A 22896-nucleotide genomic window follows, 5' to 3' on the forward strand; every position below is an offset into this window, starting at 1 on the left:
CATCGTTCAACGTACATGCCGACTTGTCTCCTTGGTGATTGAAGAAGGTGACTCGGCCAGTCTATTCCACCTCAATCCATGCAACTAACGAGTTATTTTCTATGCTACAAGCTTCCACGCCGAGCACAGGGTAACCTTGATAGGTGCCATTTATGATTCCGTCCAACTCTGCACGTCTGTCAGTACCTTTTTATTGAATTTCACGCCAGGTAATTGCTTACTTGAACAGTCATCTCCATCAAGTTGACCAAAGAATCCCGAATATCCCGTGCAGCCATGGTTGTCATAAGACCATATCGCTCATTGATTATCATTCATAATCAATGACCTCAAGAGTGCCGCCAAAGGATACCCGCGCGTAGGCGCTCGCCATATTTTCTTTACTCTCGGGGGAATTGAAGAACCTTTGTATTCATTGAGCGATCAGTGTGTAATAATCAGGTACAATAGCATTTCATATTTAACTGCGCGAAAACCTAACTTATTCAGTTGGAATCATTACATAATTGAAACCGGTTGAAAATAATACCAGATATATGGGTCGATACGTATGCAAGTAGCTACACATTACAGTGTGCTCACAATGAACGCGAGTCTAAATTTTCAGAGAACCAAGTTGCTCAAGGGCCTCTGTACATGGGTGAAAGACATTGAGGTGAAGGCTGAGTGAAATGGCAGGGTAGGGGTTTCTGGAGGAACACGTTAGTGCACAGGGATCGCAGATCACCAGGACAGATTTCTAACATAGAAAGATTGTGAAGAATTTTACGAAAATTTACAGTATTAATACTGACTTATAACTCATTTATCATGTTCAGCTGATACGACGTCACTACTTTCAACTCCCACGAAGGGTCAGCCGCACGCCCCCTTGAGGCCTGATAAATAAGGCCGCGAAAGCCATTTTATTTGTTTGTTTCCAAAGTTCCAACCTCTCTAGCCGTAAGTGGTATATGCTAAATGCGTCATTTTAAGTGGCTTATTATTTGCCCAATCAGCCTGAAAAAACTCCCGCAGCGCCGATTGGTCCAACTGAGAAGTCGAGAAGAAAGAATACGAGCTGGTCAACGTAGGTCTGGTCAGCATAGGCGCAACGACTCAATCTGATCTCTGGGAGGGGTCGCAAATTCCCCTGACATCCTTGACAAACCAACCCCAGCTGCGAAAATGACAATTTTTATCACCCTGGGCAGAGCAAGTGTGACGCTCGTCTTGGCGGGTGTCATCGCGTCTATCTATCGAGTATGGCAAGTCCGTCGTCTATTCCGGAATGCGGCTAGACAACATGGAGTGGTGTGTAAAGTCCCCTGAATTGGCAGTTGATCAATACCCTTACAATTCTCACAGCCAATGCTGCCCCATTCGTGGGTTTTCGGACATCTGCACCATATCGGCAAAACCATGGCCAAATATCCCAGCGATGTTCATGGCCAATACATGCCTCTCCTCCTTGCCAAAGACCACCCAGAATTGGAGGTGCCTGGGCTCATGTACATCGATATCTGGCCTGTTGCGCCCCCAATGCTGGCCGTATTTCATCCTGATATGATGGCCGAGTTCACGCAGACCACCTCGCTTCCGAAGCATCCGTCACTAGGGGGCGAGTTCAGGCCTCTTACGCAACTCAACGACCTACTCAACATGTCGGGAGAGACATGGAAGACCTGGCGAGGCATTTTCAATCCGGCATTTTCAGTCAAGAATATTCTGTCACTAATACCCGCCTTCCTTGAGGAGATTGATGTCTTTGTTGATCAACTTAAGGGCGCTGCAAAATCTGGGGAAGTTTTTAGACTTGAAGATAAGGCCATTAGCTGCACGATCGATATCATCGGTCGGGCTATCCTGTATGCGCTCCCTTTTACTTATCACCTTCTCCAACCTTCACTAACACCCTACATCTATAGTGACATTCGTCTAAATTGCCAAACGAGTAAGAACGAGTTACAAGAGACATTGAAGCGACAGATTGCTTTAATGTGGACAAGCAATGCCCCCGATCAACTAGTCATGGCTCTCAACCCATTGCGCCCTTTTCGCATGTGGAACAACAACAGGATCATCAGGAATTATCTCCGACCACATATCGAACGAGGAATACATGAGCATCTGAATGGTGAATCAACCGGACACAAGACCATCAACTCTCTAGCCACCAAGGCCTACCTCTCTGAACAGGATTCTTCCAAGACCAACGCAATCGATGCCGACGAACATTTCATGGACATCGCCATTGCCCAGATAAAGATCTTCCTGTTCGCTGGACACGACACTACAGCGACAGCTCTCGCATACTCCTACTACCTCCTCAACACAAACCCATCAGCACTAGCCACACTCCGCGCCGAACACGACGCCGTGCTCGGCCCTAATACAAGCACAGCCCGAGCCCAAATCGCCACCAACCCAGCCCTGCTCAACCACCTCCCCTATACATCGGCCGTCATCAAAGAAACCCTGCGCCTGTTCCCACCCGTCGGCACAGTCCGCAAAGGCCAACCAGACTTCTACCTAACCCACCCAGAAACAGGGAAGCGGTACCCCACAGACGGATTTATGTTGTTCGGACTAAGTTTCGGCGTCCAGCGAGCAGAAGAGTTCTGGCCCCGAGCCACAGAGTTTCTGCCCGAGCGCTGGCTCGCAAAAGAAGGCGAGCCGCTGCATGTACGGAAAAACGCATGGCGGCCCTTCGAGCAGGGCCCCAGGAACTGTATTGGCCAGGAGCTGGCGCAGATCGAGCTGCGGGCGATCCTGGCGCTGACGGTGCGTGAAATGGATATTGAACCTGTCTTCCCTGATGACTCACCTGTTGTGTTTGGGGAGAAGGCGTATCAGGTTATGGAGGTTGGTATGATTACTGGGCATCCGAAGCTTGGAATGCCAGTTCGGATTAAGATGAGGGATGAGAGTTAGGGAGGTTTCATTTAGAAGTTCATTTGTTCCCAGTTGCTGTTCGTAGGCCCTGATGATGGGTCACATGGCTGCAGGGGCTACCAGATCTTTCCACGCCACGATTATAGGTAACAGAACAATGATAGCTCAGATATGAAAGGCGATGGTGTATTTCGCTGCAATCTGGCTGTGGTAGTAGATCAACCCTTTCCGCTCGTCGTCTTCATAGTTCTCTGGGTTCTCCATGGCACAGCGCCGGCGCCGACCTGGGTGGGAGGAGTATCAACATGCCTTAGCTGACCCTATTTGTTACGGTTCCTACCGAAACTCAATTAAGGGCCGCAGCTACTGGTGAGCCCTCCATTACACGAGAGGCACTCCAAGACAATAGTCGGTCCAGTAAATTCAAAACCGTAATATCATTGTTAAATACCGTTCAGTACGTAGAATAGGCATTGTTATACTAGCGCCTTCAAATAATCTAACTAACGCCTTGGCAGTGGGGCTCGAAAATAGGAAAGCAATGTTTGGGTCGGAAGCTGATTTCGCTACGGGCCGTTGGTAGACAATATATATCAATCTTCGCCACTGTCTTTCGGTTTATCCCCGATGTTCTTGTCTCATAAACAATTCGTATTCTATCTTGACTGGACATGATATTAAACATGCCTTGTCCCGCCAAGTTCCCGTGCGAACAGATGTTGGTTGGCTGATCGCTCCCCTGAACGCACTAGGCTGGCGCTTAGATGCTGCGCCTCTTCGGTCTGGATCTTGGGTATTAATTGCAAGGCTCATTCGCTCACATTCAGGTCTTCTTGCTCAGTTTCCTGCTTACCTTGGATACTATTTCACCCACCTTGGCCCGTCGAGACTACGACAGTTCGCCTGGACTCCCCTTCCCTTAGTGAGGTGCGAGGACTATGCACCCAATTATGTCACCGAAACGTTTGAGGCACGATTCCTATCGGGTGGCGTGGATCTGTCCTTTGGAGGTGGAACAGATCGCGGCAATGGAGATGCTGGATGAACGCCACTCACGTCTACCGCAACCGAGCGAGGACTCCAATGTTTATAACCTCGGCAGCATCAACAACCATAACGTCGTTATCGTCGGTCTTCCCCAGGCGGGGAACTGCCCCGCAGCCACTGTCGTCACTCAAATGAGGAGGACATTCAAAAACCTCAAATATGGCTTGCTAGTAGGGATTGGAGGCGGTGTCCCAGTAGAGACGGTTTGTGGGAGGATCCGTCTAGGGCATGTCGTGGTCAGTGAACCTAGAGGCACACACTCTGGAGCAATACAATACGATCATGGAAAGGCGAATGCAGGCTATTTTGAACGGACAGGGTCCCTTGCGCCTCCGCCACCAGCGCTCCTTAACGCTGCACGAGAGTTGTCTATCTCGCGTGAACTAATAGATAATGATCCAATTTCCGAAAACGTGAAGAAAATCCGAATTAGCAAACGAAGGCCCCGTCGCTTCAAGTTTCCTGGCGCTGCAAATGATCATCTCTATTTAGCAGACTATAAACACCTGCAAAAAGGGTTATCGTGTGAAGACGGCGGATGTGATAAGGATCAGCGGATCCCGCGACCGATAAACGAGGAAGACGATTTGTTTGTTGTCGTACACAGGGGTACAATAGCAACGGGGGAAAAGGTGATAAAGGATGCTAAGGAGAGGGATAACTTAGCGGAGTCGTATACGGTGTTATGCTTTGAAACTGAGGCCGCGGGGGTCTTGACTGATTTCCCATGTATGGTTATTCGAGGTATCTCCGACTATTGCGACTCGCACAAGAACGACGAATGGCATGGCTACGCGGCGGCGGTAGCAGCTGCTTATGCAAGGCAGTTGTTTTTCCATATGTCTATTGAAGAAGCACAAAGGTGAACTTCTTACTATCCTACTATAGAGAGAAACACGGTTATGTTAATAGCTTATTGTATCGCTTAGACCTACCGATTTCAAGCTCCAGTTCAGCCTATCCGGGCTATCCGAAGTGAGCCACTTTGTTGCAAGAAAGCATGAGCTCCAAATGGTGCAAAAGGCCCTACAAAAGCCCCTAGAGGGATTTGAACGTCGCACTGCTGTCGTTCATGGGTTAGGTGGCATGGGCAAAACGCAGTTAGCGATCGCCTATATTAAGCGACATCGGCTTGACTACTCAGCGGTAATATGGATGAACGCGAGAGACGAAACTGGGCTAAAGCAAAGCTTTGCTCGCGCAGCTGAGCGGATTCTACACCACTACCCGTTTATCACATACCTTGCGGGTGCCTTGGAGAGCCGGGATCTAGACGAGATAGTGAAAGCGGTTAAAATGTGGTTGGACGAGCCGATGAATGATCGCTGGTTGGTCATCTATGACAATTACGACAATCCGTTATTAGATGACCATACAGGGAAAAGCATAAGCCATGCTTCCTGTATCGAGGCAGGGGCAGGTCCGTGGGGCGATGAACGCAGACACCTTCCGAGTGCTTTTGATCTTCGTGCATTTCTGCCCGAGACCGACCATGGCGACGTTATCGTGACCACGCGCTCATCGGTGGTAAATCTAGGCCAGGCTATCCAGTCTATTCACCTAAGCAAGCTGAAGGATATCAACGATAGCCTCGAGATCATTGCGTCCGTTTCTGGTCGTGATGGTTTAAGCCTTGGTGAGTACTGGTAAATAAGTTATGATTAATTGCCAATTACTAAGATAGAGCAGACCCGACAGCTTTTGATCTTGCAAGACAGCTTGATGGGCTTCCGCTAGCCCTTGCAACTGCTGGCGCGTACTTAAACCAAGTTTCGATAACCTACACTGAGTATCTCCAGCTACACCGTGAATCATGGCGGCAATTACAGGAAGAGACGCCGCAGCTACAGGCATACGATTATGCGTTATACTCAACATGGAATGTTTCGTACCAGTTTATTCGGCAGCAGAGTCCAATTGCAGCTATGCTTCTCCGACAATGGGCCTACTTCGCTAACGAAGACCTATGGTATGAGCTGCTGGGAGAAAGCGGGCCTGGAAAGCCGGAATGGCTAGAGAAACTGACGGAAAATAAGCTTACATTCCATGCAATCCTTAGACTTTTATGCAGTCATGGGCTTGTAGAAGCTGATCAGTCCACACCGGAGCTCGTTGACTCGCGAGGGTATAACGTGCACCGGTGCGTCCATTCGTGGATGATGTACGTGTTGAACGAGGTGGTTGACAGGGATATGGCTTTGACAGCGATAAAATGTGTGGTAGCTCGTGTGCCGAATGATAGTGAACCCAAATTCTGGCTCGTACAGCGGCGGCTTATTGCACATGCAGATCGATGTCGCGAGCTATTGGGCGATATAGATGTTGACAATGAAGCTGAGGGGTTACATTCTTTAGGCCTCCTCTATGCAGATCAAGGCCGGCTCCAGGAGGCCCAGGCGATGTACGAACGAGCACTCAAAGGCAAGGAGAAGACTTGGGGACCTGAGCACATGTCGACGCTAGATACCGTTAACAATCTTGGCGGCATCTACGCGGATCAAGACCGACCCCAGAAGGCAGAGACAATGTACGAGCGAGCACTCAAAGGCTACGAGAAGGCGTGGGGACGTGAGCACATGTCGACGCTAGATACCGTCCACAACCTCGGTAATCTGTATAGGAACCAGGGCCGGCTCCGAGAGGCAGAGGCAATGTATAAGCGAGCACTCGAAGGCTACGAGAAGGCGTCGTTGGGGCGAAAGCACACGTCGACGCTAGATACCGTTAATAACCTCGGCCTCCTCTACGCGGATCAAGGCCGGCTCCGAGAGGCAGAGGCAATGTACGAGCGAGCACTCAAAGGCTACGAGAAGGCGTGGGGACGTGAGCACACGTCGACGCTAGATACCGTTAACAACCTCGGCCTCCTCTACGCGAATCAAGGCCGGCTCCGAGAGGCAGAGACAATGTATAAGCGAGCACTCGAGGGCAAGGAGGAGGCGTGGGGACGAGAGCACCCATCGACGCTAAATACTGTTAACAACTTCGGCAATCTCTACAAGAACCAGGGCCGGCTCCGAGAGGCAGAGGCGATGTACGAACGAGCACTCGAAGGCTACGAGAAGGCGTCGTGGCGACGAGAGCACACGTTCACGCTAGATACCGTCAACAACCTCGGCAATCTCTATAAGAACCAGGGCCGGTTCCGAGAGGCAGAGGCAATGTACGAGCGGGCACTCAGAGGCTACGAGAAGGCGTGGGGACGAGAGCACACGTCGACGCTAGATACCGTCAGCAACCTCGGCAATCTCTACGCGAATCAAGGCCGGTTTCAGGAGGCAGAGACAAAGTACAAGCGAGCACTAGAAGGCTACGAGATGACTTTAGGGCCGACGTCTGTTTTGACCTACATCCCGGCTTTGGTCACGCTTGAGAACTTGGGCCTCCTCTCTGAGAAGCAGGGAACGATTAAGAATGCTCTTTTCTACTACCAGTGGGCTCTGGAGGGTGCTGAGGCTGTTTGGGGGCGAAATAGCGACAGATACAAAGATTTATCTAGCATATTGAGGTCTCTGTCGCCTGACACTTGCGATTTCTTTGAAGTACAAGGAGTCCATTCGAGTGGGAACAACCAGGCCGGAGAAAACTGGGGGAAGAAGATAAAAGCGAAGCTATCAGTCATGTTCAAGCCTTGATAAGCCAACCATGTACGCAAGCCAAATCCTCTCAGAAATCGCAGCATATCTTGCTTCAATGTCAGACATTCGGCGATACACGACGAGAATTATTCGACCGTCTTTGGAAGATCGGGCTACAGAACCCGACCGATTACGACAGCTGGCAACCCTCTACGTTGCCAAATTTATGCACCAAACCGGTCTTCTTGCTTAGTTTCAACACGTGAAGCAGGAGGATTTCGATGAAGAACCTGTTGGCCTCGCAGCGATGGAGCAGAGTCCCGAAGACGCTGGGTACTCACCAAAGCATGCCACCACGTTTGAGGAAGAAGAGAGCCTCACTCAGCTATTCGAATATACGCTGTCTGAATGGATGTGACCGAATATAATGAGCATTTAATTGAGGATGAAGCGAGAGCTCCGGTATACGGAACCTGACCTCGCTGCATGAAGATTGGAGGTTGAGAGACTAGAGGTATATATGGAGAGGTGGACGGTGCACCCACGCAATCTTTTTGTATTCAATGCATCGTTGGCATTGAATTTCCCATTTGTACTGCTTTCTTGGCTTTCATTGCTGGATTTTACGGGTTTTGATATTTGGACTTGCATGTACTAAGCTGGTGCTCTCACTTTCTGAGGACCAGCCTTCTGTTTGTGCTGGAGCATGATCTGGCGTACGGATTACGAGTCCTTGCTTCAACTGAAATGAAGCGCCTGCATGGCCATTACGATATTATTTAGGCTCCGACAGGTTAATAGAACTTTGTTTGATTTGATTGAAGACCCCACCGTCATCTCAGACGTTGGGGTCTAGAACGGAGCTGTCTTGTTGGCAGGAGCCTCGGTATATAGCTGCTGACCATTCTTCTTGAAACCAGTGATAACGTTCTGGCCCTCATCGCTAATAACCCACTGCACAAATTGATCAGCAGTCTTCTCATTCTTAGCATTCTTGCCAACAAGCATATGAGCAGGGTTAAGAAGCGGGTCCGAGGCTTCATCAGTAGCTGCCTTATAGATGGTAGTCTGGTTCTGCAGCACGGTAGAGATGGAAAGATAAGTACCACGATCAGTGATGGTGTACTCATCCAACAAGATAGCAGCAGTTAAAGCCTGAATTGGGTACGCAATGTACTGGTGGTACCATTTAGAGTAAGCAGTAGCCCAGGGGACTTGACCGATACCAATCCACAACTGAGAGTCTTTGATATTTGTTGCGGACTTGTCGTAGCGCGTGAGGAAGCGCACGGGTGGGTCTGAAGTTCCTTCTTCGGCGGTTTCATAGATATTCGAGAACATGGTGCTGATATCTTCGCTCTTGGAGAGGTTGGCTGGGTTGGACTGCGGACCGACGAGGAGGAAGTGGTCGCGCCAGGCGTACCATGCGGGGGACTTTGCAATGCCTTGATTGATGGCGATCTGCTCGGCTGATGGGGTGTACGTGATTCCGATATCGACGGTGTCGTCCTTGAGGTAGTTGATGGACTCGGTGGTGTCGCTCTTATACCAGGCGACTTTGAAGGGATTGGAGCCGTTGCTGACACTGGACTTGATGAACTCGTTGGCGAGGACTGGGCAGTGTTAGCTGCGAGTCTATATGTACATAAAGTCGAAAAAGTGTGCCAGTCATTAAGTTACGCTTAACTTACTTTCAATCAGACCGCTTTGCCCGGCGCCGCCATTGCCGATTCGAAGCAAGACGTCACTGGAAGAGGTATAGCCACCGCTATAGACCGCAGCAGGATCGACAGCATATGCGGATGTAGCAAGAGCCACGCCCTGAATGAGGGTGGCAACAGACGGCATATTGGCATATAACAGTTATATAATGAAAGAAAGACTTTCAAGGCCAATTCCAGTTGGTTGGGGACACAACAGGAAGGCAAATTTCGACTATAGGCAGGAGATCGCATCATTTATAATGCAAAGCCCCCGACGCCAGGCCAAATCATCAAAAATGACGTGTATGGACAGCTTCCTCAAGGGTAGACCCGGCAGATCGGTGGGCCTATAGGTGTGATCGGGTATCTAGGACTATTTTACAAGAACAAGCAAAGATCGCCTCTATTTTGGGCCACTCTGCATCCCCTTCTACCCAATGTGATGATGATCAGTCGATGCCAAGCCAATAGCGCACGAGTTTATCAACATATTCGTATAGTTCAGCTCCCCAAGGGTTCGTGTTTGAAGATGATCTGAATCCGTCCCGTCGACTCCGCAAGGTATGTCGAACGTTACACTAAAAATAAGAGTGCTAGCCGGCTAGTAAAAGGTAGTAGGTTTTTGTCCATTATAAAGTCCTGCTTGTACATTGGAAATCCACCTCTATTACACAAGAATCATGATCAACATCCGCTCATGCAATAATGTATAAACTAAAGCAAGAAAAAAAAAGAAGCAAACAAAGCAAATGCAAGACTTGAATACAAGCCCACAAAGGCCGCGTCTCTCAAACGCTAACAACATATCATGAAAAGTATGGGTATTTCTGAGTCATGCAAATTAGGCAATCAATCATAGATATCATCAAACAAAAAGCAAAGCCATCAGTAAATCAATCAATAAGTCGGTAAATCGGTAAATCATAATCATAGCGTGCACCTAAACACTCGCTGTGCGCCGCGGAACCTCACTTGGTTTCTGGGCATATGCAATCAACATGCGGAAACCAGTTCCTCTCCTCTGACACTCGCGAAGGACCTTGCGGTCACTCCACATGCTGGTATCGCTATCCCCTCCAGGGAAGACAGGATCTTCATAGCATTTTGAGTACCACCAGCGTCCGACACGAGCGACGATCTTTGCGATGGATTCGTCGTTTGCTGGGGATGGGGATGGGTCGGAGAGGAGATCACCCAGAGAGATGTCCGCGTTGTCAGAGGGGGATTTTGATGCATTTCTTGTGCTTTGGCTTCCTGTTGCGGTGGTGACAGAAATTGTTGGGAGGGAAAAGGCGTCGGAAGGGGTAGTTGCTGAGATAGATTGGGAAGAGGATGTAGTGGAGGCGGAGGATCGGACGACCATTCCTGCGACTGGAATACGGACCATGCAGCGGCGGAGATTGTCAAAGCCCTGGGTACCGAGTTGTCGTTGGACGCTGTCGCTGGCTGGTTTGAGGCTGATCGTTGAATCGGATAGGCAAGTTGTTTCCTTTAGCTGGCGGACTGCTTTGCGGGTGCGTGGTCCCATGTTTACCATGTCACGGTCTAGGAGGCTCATCTCTAGGTACCCGCCTGTTCGGAGGACCCGTTTGCATTCTTGGATAATGTTGCCTTGAACGGTCTCGGAGGATACGGCGGGGAATCGCAGCACGGCTACGGTGAAGTAGTCCTTTGGAAAGGGAAGCGGGTTGCTCAGTCCGGCGTGGTAAACTGTGTGGTGGTTTGTCGGTGGCTGCCATGCCGCAGGGTGAGGAGCTGCTGTAGACACAGGGCGACCTCCAAGACTGTATACCTCTGCATCGGGATACGTCAAAGAGCAATAGAAAGACCAGTCGTCGTTTCCAAGTCCATCAACCACCAGGATCCTTCCTTGGCCTCCGGTTTTGACGTGGTTATGTGCCGGACTAAATAGAACTCGGCCAAATGACAGCCAACGGCTGGTCATGAGCGACGCCGACCGCATGTTAGTCCGTGTCACCGCATCCCATTCACGCTCCGAGGAGCCAGCTTCCTGTTGACGGTGGATCTTTGGTCGCGGTGAAGGGACAGCAGCGAGAGACTGAAGAAATGTGGACTCCTGTTCCCGGCGCTGGTGGGTGGAAGATCGCTGTTCGGTAGGAGCCGAAATATCCTCGTCTTTTTTTTCATTTATCTTATCTTCTGTTAAGTCACCATACCTGGAAACGAGATCGCTGTAGGAAGGTTGCGATGAAGGAGCCGTAGACGAATGCAAAGCAGAAACAATCCTAGACCGACGAAGCCGAACAGAGCTAGCACTTGATCTCACAGAATCCTCACCAGGAACTCGCTGGGTAGGGTTGGGGTTATTCAACCCGTCCTGAAGAGCCCTACTCGCGATAGTAGCAAGTTCGAATCTGTCATCCTCTTCAGACTTAACAGGCTCCTTTGGCTCCGGCCCCTCTGGCGAGAGAACATGATCAATCAAATCATCAAACTCATTCCAAACCTCATCTTCAGTAGGTGGCGATCCAGGCACCGGAGCGACTGCAGTAACTGCAGCCAAAGCAGCAGAACTATCTGACGAGGTCGAACCTTTCTTCGGCGGAAACTTAAGGAACTCATAGTCTGAGAATGGTCCAGCGAGGAAATCCAAAGCGCTGGCTTCCTCAGAAGCGCTGAAAGCAGGATTAAGCCCATGGCCCCATCGAGGTTCGCTGGGCCCGATTCCCAGATCCAGAGGTGCATCGGTGATCAATGGAGACTCGTGTGGAGCACCCGTCGTAGGAACAGTGAGGGATGGAGACTCAACGACACTAAAGGGTCGCGAAAATGACTGCATCACTGGTCGATGTTGTCTGTCGCGCCTCGAGACAACCTGCGGAATTCGGCCAACCGAAGCCAATCGTCTTGGGCGTTCGACTTCAGGTGACGACTCAAGCTTTGGAGGCATAAGGTTGCGATTGAACATGGCAGTCTTCGGCGATGGACGGTCATTGTCAAACTCTCCATGAAGCTTTGGCGGAGAAGGCAACAGGATGGAAGGCTCTCTTTTTCTGATATTCAGACCTGCTGGAACTTCCACGGGGTGGAATATTTCTTCCTCTTCTGTTGGTGGGGAGTCATCAATTTTGTTGATGATCTCGTCCAGCGAGTCCGAGTCAGCGTCGACAAATGCATAGTGGGCAACAGGTCGAGTGTTCAGCACGGGCGAAATCGCCGCATGGAGTTGGGCAGTATGGGATGCAGTTGAGATAGGAGGCTCGCTCTTGTGCTCGCTGGCATTTTTCTTCTGGAAAAAATTCCACATGGACGTCTTTCCCTTCTTGGCTTGTTGCTGCTCGGCCGGCTCCGGTTTTTGAGGTCGTTCCGAGGGTTGTTGAGCAGGTTTCTTTGGCTGGCGTGGAGCTTTAATGCTCGACTCTTGACTAGTGAGAGTTGTGGTGGTCACAGCGGCTTGAGGGTTTGCAAAGACGCCATGCCAATTGCTCTTTGGAACTGGCATGCGTGATTTGGAGGCACTAGGCCGACTGATGTTCGTTTGGCGCTCAGCGCTGGGGTTCCTTGATGCGGTCCCAGTAGACTCGACAGGCGTGACAGTATCACCAAACGTCCCCGTAGAAGTGGCAAGCGAGTCAGTAGACTGACCACTGGAGTGTGTGAGCGCGCTCTGTCGAGGTAAGTTCGAAGTAGATGCAACACTAAGGCTGCTCATACTCTGCTCGCTCTGTGTTCGCGACAACGATGCGCCATCCACTCCCCCGCCATTGATGATAACAGGCTCCAGACGACTCATTAGGAAATCATCAATCTCCAAGTCAGGCCTACTAGACAGGCTTCCTTTGCTGGCGGCACTTCGCGTTGTGCTTGTTGATCTCGTTCTCGTGCCGCTGCTACTACTCCCACTGGCTTTCCGGCCGCGTTGTCCGTACTTCCCGTAGCCCTCGTGTCCTGTTCCAGCGGCGGGGCCTTTACGTGGTAGACGAGCTTGTTCCGTCGTAGTCACATCCATATCAGGCTTAGACTTCTTCGTGAAAAGACCAAATCGTTTCGGTACAGGCATCTTCGATTCCGGTTTTTCCTTAGGAGGCTCCTTCGTCAATGTCCGAGGTGATTTCCGAGATAACACAGGGGCTCCTCCATCCCGAGATGATATGCGTGATATACTCCTCGAGTGCAGCGAGTCAATTGATGCAGCGGCAGATTGGTTTGGGGTTGGATGTGGAAGGTTGGCCGCTAGGACCTTTTCCGCGGATTCGCGTCTTGTGTGACCCGTCGATCTGATGTATCGCAAGTTGCTCCGTACCACAGGTGAAGTTTCCAGCTCTAGACGATGCGTTCCATCTCTGCTTGGTCTTGGTGGAGTGCGTGGATTCTCCGCAATACCTGCGGGGGAGCATTCCATGCCCCCTTGCGGATCAAACAGGCATCTTTCGGCTTCCTCGACCTCTCTACGGGCCCTTTCGGTGTCAATTTCTCCGGTTTTTGATTGACTGGAATCTACCGAACTTTTTCTCTGTGAAAAATTGTATGGCGAGCCTCGAATGTTGGTAGATGGAGACTTTGAGGTTGACTGTTTCTGATCATCCGTCCCTACTGAGCTTGAACCAGAAGGCTTTGAAGGCACACGCTTTTGGGTCTTTTGCTCAGGCCTTTCTTGTTTGGGACTTGATTGAATGATTGAGGGAGAAAACACCGGCAATCGTGTTTGCGATTGGCTAGGCTGCCTGAGACGGCCGACCTTTGTCGAGTATACGATACCTGGGGAATAAGAAGACAGGGAAGTTGGAGTAGATCCTCGACTCCAAATACTTGGAGACTCTGAGTATCTTGTCGAAGGGCTGCTTGCCGAGAAAAAGGGCGCCGGAGGGGGTGGCAAGTTCTGGGTATCAACTGTAGTCCTGAGACTTGCCAGTTCTTCCGGGCCATTAAATCTGGAATTTGCCGAGCTCAAGTTCGCACTGCTCTCGTTTGTATGACTGGTTCTATACGACGAAGCCGAATGCCCTAACCGAAGGGACTCGGGAGTGCCGTGCTTCGTTGCACTGTTCATATTGACGGGTTGAGGCTCTTGCGGAATCACGAGGCTGAGCTTGTGGGATTGTAATTGCTCCACATGTCTTCCTATTGTTGGGGCTCGTCTTCGAAGAACATTTCGTGACCGTTTCTGAGAAGACACTTGTTGTCCAGTCACAAATACTGATGGATTGTTGATCCCTGGGCTGGAAAGCGACGAGGGAATTGGTTGTGTGGACTTCTGAGTAAAGGCAGCAGATTCCGGCGTAGTTGGTGATACAGTGCTACCGGTCCTGGGACGCGGAAGCATAGATAGTCGATTTCCACGATTTGTATTCTTGGTATTTGATGGCCCTGGCACTTGGCTGGTCTCTTCGACGCTCGAGAATGATGAGGTCCTGCTTCTGGGTGTAAAATTGACTGGTCTTGCAACCTGCGACCCTGGTGGCCGAACGCCATAGGCATTTGCAGGCGATGTCGAGGACAGGCCATCACGTGGCATGTGATGGCCAGAACTGTACGACATAATGTAGGGTTGAGTGAGGTCCCTGGCTGCAATGCGAAGACAAATGACTCGGGTACTTGTACTGCGGTATAGTAATCATCACGTATCATTATCTAGTGAAAAGCAGCCTTGGTTGATCAGTATTGTTTGTCCTAGATCTGGTTGGGGATACTCACTGCGATACATGTCAGGAGATCAAGATTGTTGGCGCCTAGCGCATGTATAATATTAAAATATAAGAAGCAGATAAACTGGGGTATCTCAAAGTCATAGAACTAGAAGTAGATATTAGCAGGGTATTAAGAGTATAACAAAAAGTCCGTGAGTAAACGTCAGGGAAAAGTCACCTTGGATCGGCGAAGCCTAAAAGCTGCAGCTGCTTCGCCACACTCAATGTGGCGTTGGATCTCAGGGTTTTCCAGCCACGTCAGAGGTCAAAAATAAATTGAAAGACAACGAAGAGAGAAACCCGATAATTATTAAGGCTGCAGGCATTTATGTGCTGACTAGAAATGCCCCTCGATGTGGGGGCAAACCACCCCTTGTACCGCACCATATAGAAGGGTTTGCACGGCAGCCCCGATACCACAAAACCAGGCTGTTTCTCTCATTGGCACACTATAACTATTTCTGTGACGAGATCGGGGGAGTCGAGACTGCACAATTTCGAGCCTGTCAAAAAGACCAGATAGCCTGTGCGAACTAGTGTTGGATGGGCCAAAGTCAAAAAAGGTGACTCCCACAAATAACCAGGGCAATCCCCAGCGGGATGCGTTGCGCACGCACACATGGCTAACGACCAGGCCCACAGGGATCTCAGTAAGAGGCGTCTCGTTGGCTCGACGGTATCGGCTCCCGGCGGCAAAGCAGTCCTGTATCAGCACACAACGTGACAGGGGTGTTGCATGGCTTGACTCAGTGGAGAATCGTCAAATTTTGACCCGATCGCAGGTGAGCGGTGTACATTCAAGCTGAGCGTGCAGCAACCCCGTGTTGGCAACCAGTCTGCTCGCGTCTCTCTCGCCTCTTTGCCAACACATCCGGAGACGCCGATTTGAAGACAAATCCATGATTCGAATGATCGACGCGAAGAGTTTTCCTTTGTTCATTTATACTTTTTCCTTTTTTTGCAACTCCCGTAACTCCACGCCTTCCCCGTGCATTCGGAGAATTTCCCAACGTGGTTTCAAGGGACCATGCGTATGCAAAGAGACGTATGTGTTCGACTAGGCGCCGGACACTTCACATCTTCCCGAAACAGTACATTTCCACCCGCATCACGTTTGAGACACATCGAGTCTCAGCTAAGATTTCTCAACGGTCATCCAGAGTTGCGTACTGTTTGGAACAGGCCCGAGCCGAGCCTTTACCAGGGAATGCCATCCACTGGACGTAAAGAGGTCGCTGCAGGTGGGGGCGAGTCTAATCGGTAGCCTTGTAAGATTCACAGACCAGTGACAGCTCGGGAAGCCCATGTCTTCTCCAGGAATTCAATGTTCGAGCACCCTTGGATGTGGAGACGGGCTGTGATGGCCCACTGGGCGATCGAGCAATGAACAGGCCTTAGAGGAGTATCGGATGTTAGCTTGAAGCCACCAATTCTAAAAAAAAGGTGACTTGCGGATTGCGATTCGCGGGGAGGAACTGAGCCAAGTGGGGATGGCGGTAATGCTGGCAATGAAGCTTGAAGTCGTAGTGCCAGAACATGCCATTTCAAATACCTGCGGTTTCCTCGTAGAGAATAGTGCGTGCTCAGACCCGAGTTCTCTCAATGTTGAGGCTTGTCGATCTCAAGCACAGCAGTCACGTTCTGGGTCATGCTTAAGCTGCGAGTGGTCGGAGCGCTGCTGCAGGAACAAGCGACTAATGCAGTACTCAGCTTCGCCGTCACCGGGGAATTAACACTGAGCGCCGCGAAGAACAGGTGATTGAGTTTTGAGTCTGTGTAAGAGTTGAGATTTCGAAGCTCCAAGGATTCCAACCTTGGCCCTGGGGATGACCTCTGCTGACTACTCTCTACTTGGAACGAAACATATAGAAAGCTTTCTAGATTCACATATATTAAAACAAATCGAATTAAATGGCCTCGAAATTTCCCAGTAGCATCTCAACACACAAACGCCCATGAAGTAAATGATGATTGACCCAGAAGCAAGTACACTTAAGCAGCAGCGGCAAATCGCTTCTTGCGAGCCTCCATAGCAGCATTGTCCTTCTCACTCCAGTTCTTGGGAGCATTGTTCCCATTGCCAGCGTTGGGCTTTTTTACACCAGCATTGGTCCGGTTTCCGCCATCGCGGTTACGGTTCCCATCTCCACGGTTTCCATCTCCGCGTCGCTGGTTACGATTCCGGCCAGTGTCGCGCTTCTTGCCTCCACGACCGCCCTGGTCGGCGCGAGCCTCGCGGCCCCTCTTGCGAGACCGCTCGTCAGGGAGTGCCTGATCCAGGCGACTAACACCCGCACCGGGGGCGATCTCGGCCTCGGCACCGGTACCGAACCGCTTTGCGCGCTCCAGTTGCTTCGTAGCCTCCTTCAATGCTGTCTCAGAATCCTCGATGATGCCGAACTTCTCGGCGCGCGCCTTGCGCTTCTGCAACTCGGCCTCTAGCTCTGTCGCGGGCAGTCCGCGAGTGTAGTCGACAGCCGGCTTCTCTTCGACGGCAGCTTCAGGCTGGGCGGCGACTTCGGCGGCGGCGCCGGTGGACTCGACCTTCAGGTCATCGGTCGTGGCAGGGTTCTCATCGAGTTTCTGGTTGGGGACAGCGACGGGGTTGGCAACAGCGCCTTGGCCACCGGCAGCAATGGCTGCGGCACCGGCTTCTGTTGATGGCTTCACGGCAGTCTCTGTAGGTTCGTCGTCCCAGTCGATGACATCCTCGGCGGCGTCAGTCTTGGCTGGAGCTGGAGCAGCGGCGGCAGCATCGGCAGGTTTGCTTTCGTCGTCTTGTTGGAGGCGCGAGATCAGGTCGGCCTTTTTACCGGTGTGAGGGAGAGATCGAGATTTGAGGATCTCGACCAACTCAGGGTTGGTCTTCTTGCTGTAGTCGGTCGCCATGTTGCGATTGGAAGATGTAGTAAGGTGAGGTAAGGTGAGGGGATTCGGAGATGGGAAGAGGGAAAGATGAGGTTAGGAATGCGATGTGGGGCCAGACAACTCGAATGGACGGAGAGGACAATCAACGCGACAATGGGGGCGCGTCCAGGGTCGTCACGTGATATGACAACTGCACTGGCCACTTGTATTCATGTCTTTCTAACAGTGGAATCGATCGAATCTACATTAGACATCTCCATTTCGTGGGAGCCATAGCGATATGCAATGTAAAAAGTATTGGTGGCTTAACACGATACCCTATTCAGCCCTCAATAGCTATTGAGATGAAAACGTGGGGATACATTATAACATCCTGTTTTACTCGTTTACACTGGCTACAAAGTCCGCCAATCACAATTATGCATAATAAGATGTACGCCTAGGCAATTCATTGGACTTGCAAACCAGCAACCAGATATGGCCCGGCGACTCCGAACAAATAACTCTCCAATATGACTCTTCTCCTTCTTCTGCCGAGGAAGATCGGTTATCCCCGGATCTCCAGTCAAGCAATACGAGAATACAGTAGAAATCAGATATCATTGGCAGTGTAGCCCGTGCATGCAGAGATCAACACGCCGCAGAAGCTGTAAGAAGAGGCTGTATCAAGCAAGTTGGACTATGCGCAATGACACAGCTGATCCAGATACTCAATATTATGTCCGAATCAGAGGTTGCCAGTTGTACAGGGCTTGTTGGGAGAAAACGTGGCCTGCATGCACTGCGCCACAACTTTGTGACGCCACCTTATGTTCCTCAGGCATCAGTTGAAGTATAAGTTCTCCAAGTCAAATTTGCATGCTATGGCTATCAAGGGCATATTAAATAATACAGTGGCTTGATTGGTTTGTTCTTAATATTCTTATGATTGGTGAACAGTATTGAAAACGAAAACCAGAGGTATAGAGAGAACAAAGGCGTAGTAGCGCCTTCTTGCTCATGCTTGCAAATCTGCAGCTTTTCGTCCCTTCTCATTCTTTTCCTACATCTATTCTTTTCAAAGCTAGACTCTAATGTTCCTTATATCTATAGATTACAGCAGATTTTATGTATAGAAGTTCTGGCTGTCTGTTGCTAACCTCAGATACTATAAGACTGGGTCATGTAAGTCGGCATTCCTAAAGCCGTTTAGATAAGAACTTGACTTCTTGGTCATATATCACTTTCCTATATAGCTTCTTCTTGCTATTTTTAAGTGACCTAAAGCTAAAAACAATTTGAAGGAATAGAATAGCCCCTTATTCACTAACGAAGAATTGTTAGATATAAGCCCTAATTTCAGTTCTAAAGTGATTCCCATCATGAATATACATTGCCATCCCTACTATCAATTAATCTTAATAGTTTCGCTTTCTTTAAGGCATCCGCTCTTATTTCCTACCCTTACATGATCTGTAACATTCCTACATCCAGAAATAAGCAAACTTCTCAGACTAAGTCATTACAAAGTGACATGAAAGCAAGTGAAAATTCAGCGTTCTCTCTCTCATTCTTCTCTTAACTAGAAGTTACACAAACATTTGGGGGCACTCCCCGGCCCAGGTATACTCACTTTCTCTTGGCCACAAACGGCCCACGCCGGAACTCAATGCTGTGCCGCTTGATCCTAACCACCCGCTCGGTTGGATAGCCCACCTCATAGCCAAGATCCACGTCTGTCCGGCCTCGAAGACCCATACTGAAGCAGGTCAGGAGGGTATCAGTCCACTCCCGCCACATTCCCTGGATCTTCTCATCCGGAAGGTACTCGTCGTCCAAGGCGGACGACGGGGCCTCCATCCTCCAGCTGAAATCCGTCAGACCAGGTAAAATTGTTTCCCAGAAGTGACGGTCAGGCTTGGGGGTCCCCTTATCGAAACCGGAGGCCGTGTGAGAGATAGCGACGACGTAACGCAATCGTCGGAGGTTTGCCTTGCCAAAGAACCTCTTCATGCTGATCTCTGCATCATCGGCCACCCAGATTTCGAATAGGTTCTCCCCGTAGAGGATGTCGAGGCACTCCTCACTCATCTGCTTGCAGATGGTGAGGATACCTGTCCACCGAGGAATCTGGTTGCCAAACAGATCCTCGGCGTCCCAGTCGTAGGTCGAGACTAGGGGTTCCACCCCGAAGGGTCGGAAGCGGCGCGAGACCTCAATTGACAAGCCGCGAGGAATCAGCTGACGCCAGATCATGTGGCGTAGCTCCAATGGGAGGGTGAACAAAGGAGGAATTGGAGAATGGGGAGACATTTGCTCAGTCTCGTTGCGTAGAATATCTCCTTTAATCTCAGTCTGCTCTTGGTTTCGAGCATCCTGGTGGCCTTGTGCGTCCTCATTGTGCTGGGTGTCTGCGTGGCTTTGAGTCGCTTCATGGCTTTGGAAATCCACTTGAATTGGAGTCGCTTCATGGCTTTGGAGACCCGCTTGAATTGGAGAATCCATGCCATTCACAGTATCGTCACGACTTGTAGTATCCTCACCACTTTGAACATCTTCGTGGCTTTGAATGTTTCCGCGTTCTTGAATATTCTCGCGGATTAGGGCATCGTCGCGGTTGGGAGTGTCCGCCATTGTATCAACTTTGTTTCGACAGACTCGACGGTTCATGGAATTTTTCTTCAACGATTAGAACTGTTAGTTATTTGCAAGTAATATTGGATAATTTTGTCATGCATACCTTGGACCTTGGAGCAAGAGACGATGCGCAGTCGATTTCACTGGCGGGAAAATAAAGTGTCTCAATATCAACGGTCTCTTTTCTGCATGAAACGAGACGAGGGATCCTGTTAGACGTTTCCGAGTCAGCCTGTCTGAAGTCCCATTAATAATGTTCTTCCAGAACTTACCTTTTCAAGGGGATAGATTTGAAAGATGATCTTGGGTTTATGCCGAAGCAACGTGGTTCACGATATCTGGTACGATCGAGATTGTGAAGATGTGGTCAAGGAAATCTTGTACGATCGATGGCACGAAGACTTGAATCAGTACTAAAACTTCCGAGTCAGTCATCGTACTGGAAGACCAAAAGCCTTGATATCATACCTGATTAGGGAGATCCGGTTCAAGAGCGGCTCCAGTGGGTAGCAGAGTGTACGGTGGAAGCGATTGTCATCAAACCCTTGAAGGAATCAATTTCAGGAGAAGCCTCACGTCAAGGCTATGATGAATAGTACTAAAAGGAAGTACCTGATGCAAGAAGACTCAAGGAAGAGGGACCAGGAAGAAGAATGGGTGAAGGGCGTTGAGAAGGGGAGATAATTTCGAAAGTGTAAACGATCTATATCCCGGGATCGTGGGATGGGATCGTGGGTTGACGACCTAAGGCCGTCGATTCAACATCAGGGCTAAACCGCGATGCACCAGCCGCGCATTATTGGCTCTCTCTTCCTAGTCATACCATAACATCCTTCCAAGCCACATTTTCAGGCACTGTAGACCCGGGTGTGATAATACGGAAGCACACTAGACCACGCAGTGACTTATTTGAAGCATTTGGATAATCTCCAGCCCTACACCCTCCGATTCTTGTCATCTGCGTAGAGGATATTACAGTAAGTTTATCTTAGTGCGAGTAGTCATGCTTTAAAATGTTTTTCGTCTCTTTCTGCGTCTCCTTTGGCATCGCTTTTAGTGCCTCTTTATCCCTAGGAAAGATCAATCTCTGCTAAATCCTGGCACTATATCCCGGTTGAACCCAATGGGGACACTTAGTGAACAAGCCAACTATGGAGACGAGAACATAACAGTTTGAGCAGTAGTCTAGTGGCAAAATCATGAGTAGGACCCAAGAGCCTGGGTCGATATTACGTATGCGGATGAGGGCATCACGGTTGAAGCAATGAAGTGGTTGTCAGGCTTATGCACGGTATGAATTTTGGAAATAGTCAACTTCAAGCTCCTTCAGCAATTCATATACAAGACAGCTGAGCACTTTAAACTCGTGAAATCTATGTAGCGTTTGGCCTCTTTCGATAGCCGGTTCACTTACTCACTTTTGAATATCAATAAGAATTAAGCACAACCCCCTTTCTTCTGAAGTCCAAAATACACGAAACATAGTTCTTAGGGCCTTGCAGCTCTTGAAAGGACCAAATTTGCGCGTATTTCCCTTTTCTTTTCTTTTCTTTTTTTCTTCCTTTTTTTTTTTTTTTGGTTTGATTGCCCAATGCAGCATGCATACAGTGTTTGTTGCATTACCATGGAGAGCAATCCACCTTGCTAATGAGTCTTTATAAGTCTGCTGGTTTAAATTGGCTATCTATTAATTCTTCTATAAAGCGATCGCCTGGGTACTTGTTTCCTTCAACCCCCTGAATATCCGCTTGTGCTGTTCCAAAAGTACCAACGTTGCAATCGTCTGTGGTCCCAGCCTGACAAAACTCGGAGTCCATCCTCGAAATATCCATCTAGCTCCCTCTGTTGCCGTCAATCCCTTGACGACCCCCAAGATTCCCTGCTTCTCCGATGATCCCATAAGGTGTGTCTTGATCACATCGATCGGGCTGCATAGTGTAGTAGCCACTAGCGCTGCCAAGAAGGAAGCCGACACCTGCAGTCCAGGGCTATTACCATCAATACCCGTAGTTCTTGCTAGTAATTCCCTAAAACTGTCATAGGAAGCAAGCTGGCAGCTGGTCATTAAACCACAGCGGAAAGCATTAGGCCACAATCCTTGCCCAAAAGCCTTCCAACCTTCCTGTCTATTAATTTGACCCCATGCATCAAAGACATGTCGGTAGTTCCGGCGAAGATGGGGAGGCAGTGAGCCGTCGTTCTGCATTCGGATATTGCCTATGTCTGAGGCATTTCCGAATATTCCGCCGACGAACCCAGAAATACCTGCTAAAACTCCAAGCACTGGAGGTGATGCGGGGAAGTTGTTCGCTTTTGCTTTGTCTTTCAATGTTTCATAGAGGCCGATGCGGACGGAGCCATAAGTTACTGTCGAGTAGGTAAGTATCAGTAAGTATCAACTGGAAAGAGATAAGAAAGAATCGTCGCATTACACTGTCTCATGAAACCTGCTGAGAGCTTGGAAGTATAAGCCTTTGCTTTCTATCCATCTAATAGTTCCAACTTACCCCATTATAAAGTGCAAGTACACCCTCTCCCCGAACAATTCGAACGCAGCTAGTG

At 49.7% G+C, this 22896-nt stretch overlaps 6 protein-coding genes across 6 annotated transcripts, besides 2 other annotated features; 2 read left to right on the plus strand and 4 right to left on the minus strand.

The window, feature by feature from the left end:
• Positions 1-150: 150 nt before the first annotated feature.
• Positions 151-168: a sequence feature (Short protein (PENARI_c018G07472, OGE50044.1) was converted to a misc_feature.).
• A 53-nt stretch (positions 169-221) lies between these two features.
• Positions 222-278: a sequence feature (Short protein (PENARI_c018G07472, OGE50044.1) was converted to a misc_feature.).
• Positions 279-1401: 1123 nt separating this feature from the next.
• PENARI_c018G09729 (cytochrome P450) lies at positions 1402-2913 on the plus strand (the record flags this gene model as incomplete). The annotated part of the gene is made up of 2 exons (XM_022634639.1): positions 1402-1847; positions 1908-2913. The coding sequence occupies 2 exons, from the start codon at positions 1402-1404 to the stop codon at positions 2911-2913; spliced, it is 1452 nt and encodes a 483-aa protein (XP_022485610.1).
• A 911-nt stretch (positions 2914-3824) lies between these two features.
• Positions 3825-7917, plus strand: PENARI_c018G04308 (uncharacterized protein; the record flags this gene model as incomplete). The annotated part of the gene is made up of 4 exons (XM_022634538.1): positions 3825-4783; positions 4851-5557; positions 5611-7379; positions 7771-7917. The coding sequence occupies 4 exons, from the start codon at positions 3825-3827 to the stop codon at positions 7915-7917; spliced, it is 3582 nt and encodes a 1193-aa protein (XP_022485646.1).
• Positions 7918-8351: 434 nt separating this feature from the next.
• On the minus strand, positions 8352-9347 carry PENARI_c018G00572 (uncharacterized protein; the record flags this gene model as incomplete). Its single annotated transcript, XM_022634470.1, has 2 exons — positions 8352-9112; positions 9191-9347. 2 exons carry the CDS (start codon positions 9345-9347, stop codon positions 8352-8354), a joined length of 918 nt encoding a protein of 305 aa, XP_022485640.1.
• A 795-nt stretch (positions 9348-10142) lies between these two features.
• PENARI_c018G11840 (uncharacterized protein) lies at positions 10143-14702 on the minus strand (the record flags this gene model as incomplete). The annotated part of the gene is made up of 1 exon (XM_022634676.1): positions 10143-14702. The coding sequence occupies one exon, from the start codon at positions 14700-14702 to the stop codon at positions 10143-10145; it is 4560 nt and encodes a 1519-aa protein (XP_022485546.1).
• A 2140-nt stretch (positions 14703-16842) lies between these two features.
• On the minus strand, positions 16843-17739 carry PENARI_c018G05101 (SAP domain-containing protein; the record flags this gene model as incomplete). Its single annotated transcript, XM_022634560.1, has 1 exon — positions 16843-17739. One exon carries the CDS (start codon positions 17737-17739, stop codon positions 16843-16845), a length of 897 nt encoding a protein of 298 aa, XP_022485604.1.
• A 1587-nt stretch (positions 17740-19326) lies between these two features.
• PENARI_c018G10464 (uncharacterized protein) lies at positions 19327-20331 on the minus strand (the record flags this gene model as incomplete). Its single annotated transcript, XM_022634653.1, has 1 exon — positions 19327-20331. One exon carries the CDS (start codon positions 20329-20331, stop codon positions 19327-19329), a length of 1005 nt encoding a protein of 334 aa, XP_022485527.1.
• Between the last annotated feature and the right edge of the window lie 2565 nt (positions 20332-22896).

Source organism: Penicillium arizonense (genome assembly GCF_001773325.1).
Source record: "Penicillium arizonense strain CBS 141311 chromosome Unknown PENARI_contig018, whole genome shotgun sequence".
Lineage (NCBI taxonomy): Eukaryota > Fungi > Ascomycota > Eurotiomycetes > Eurotiales > Aspergillaceae > Penicillium > Penicillium arizonense.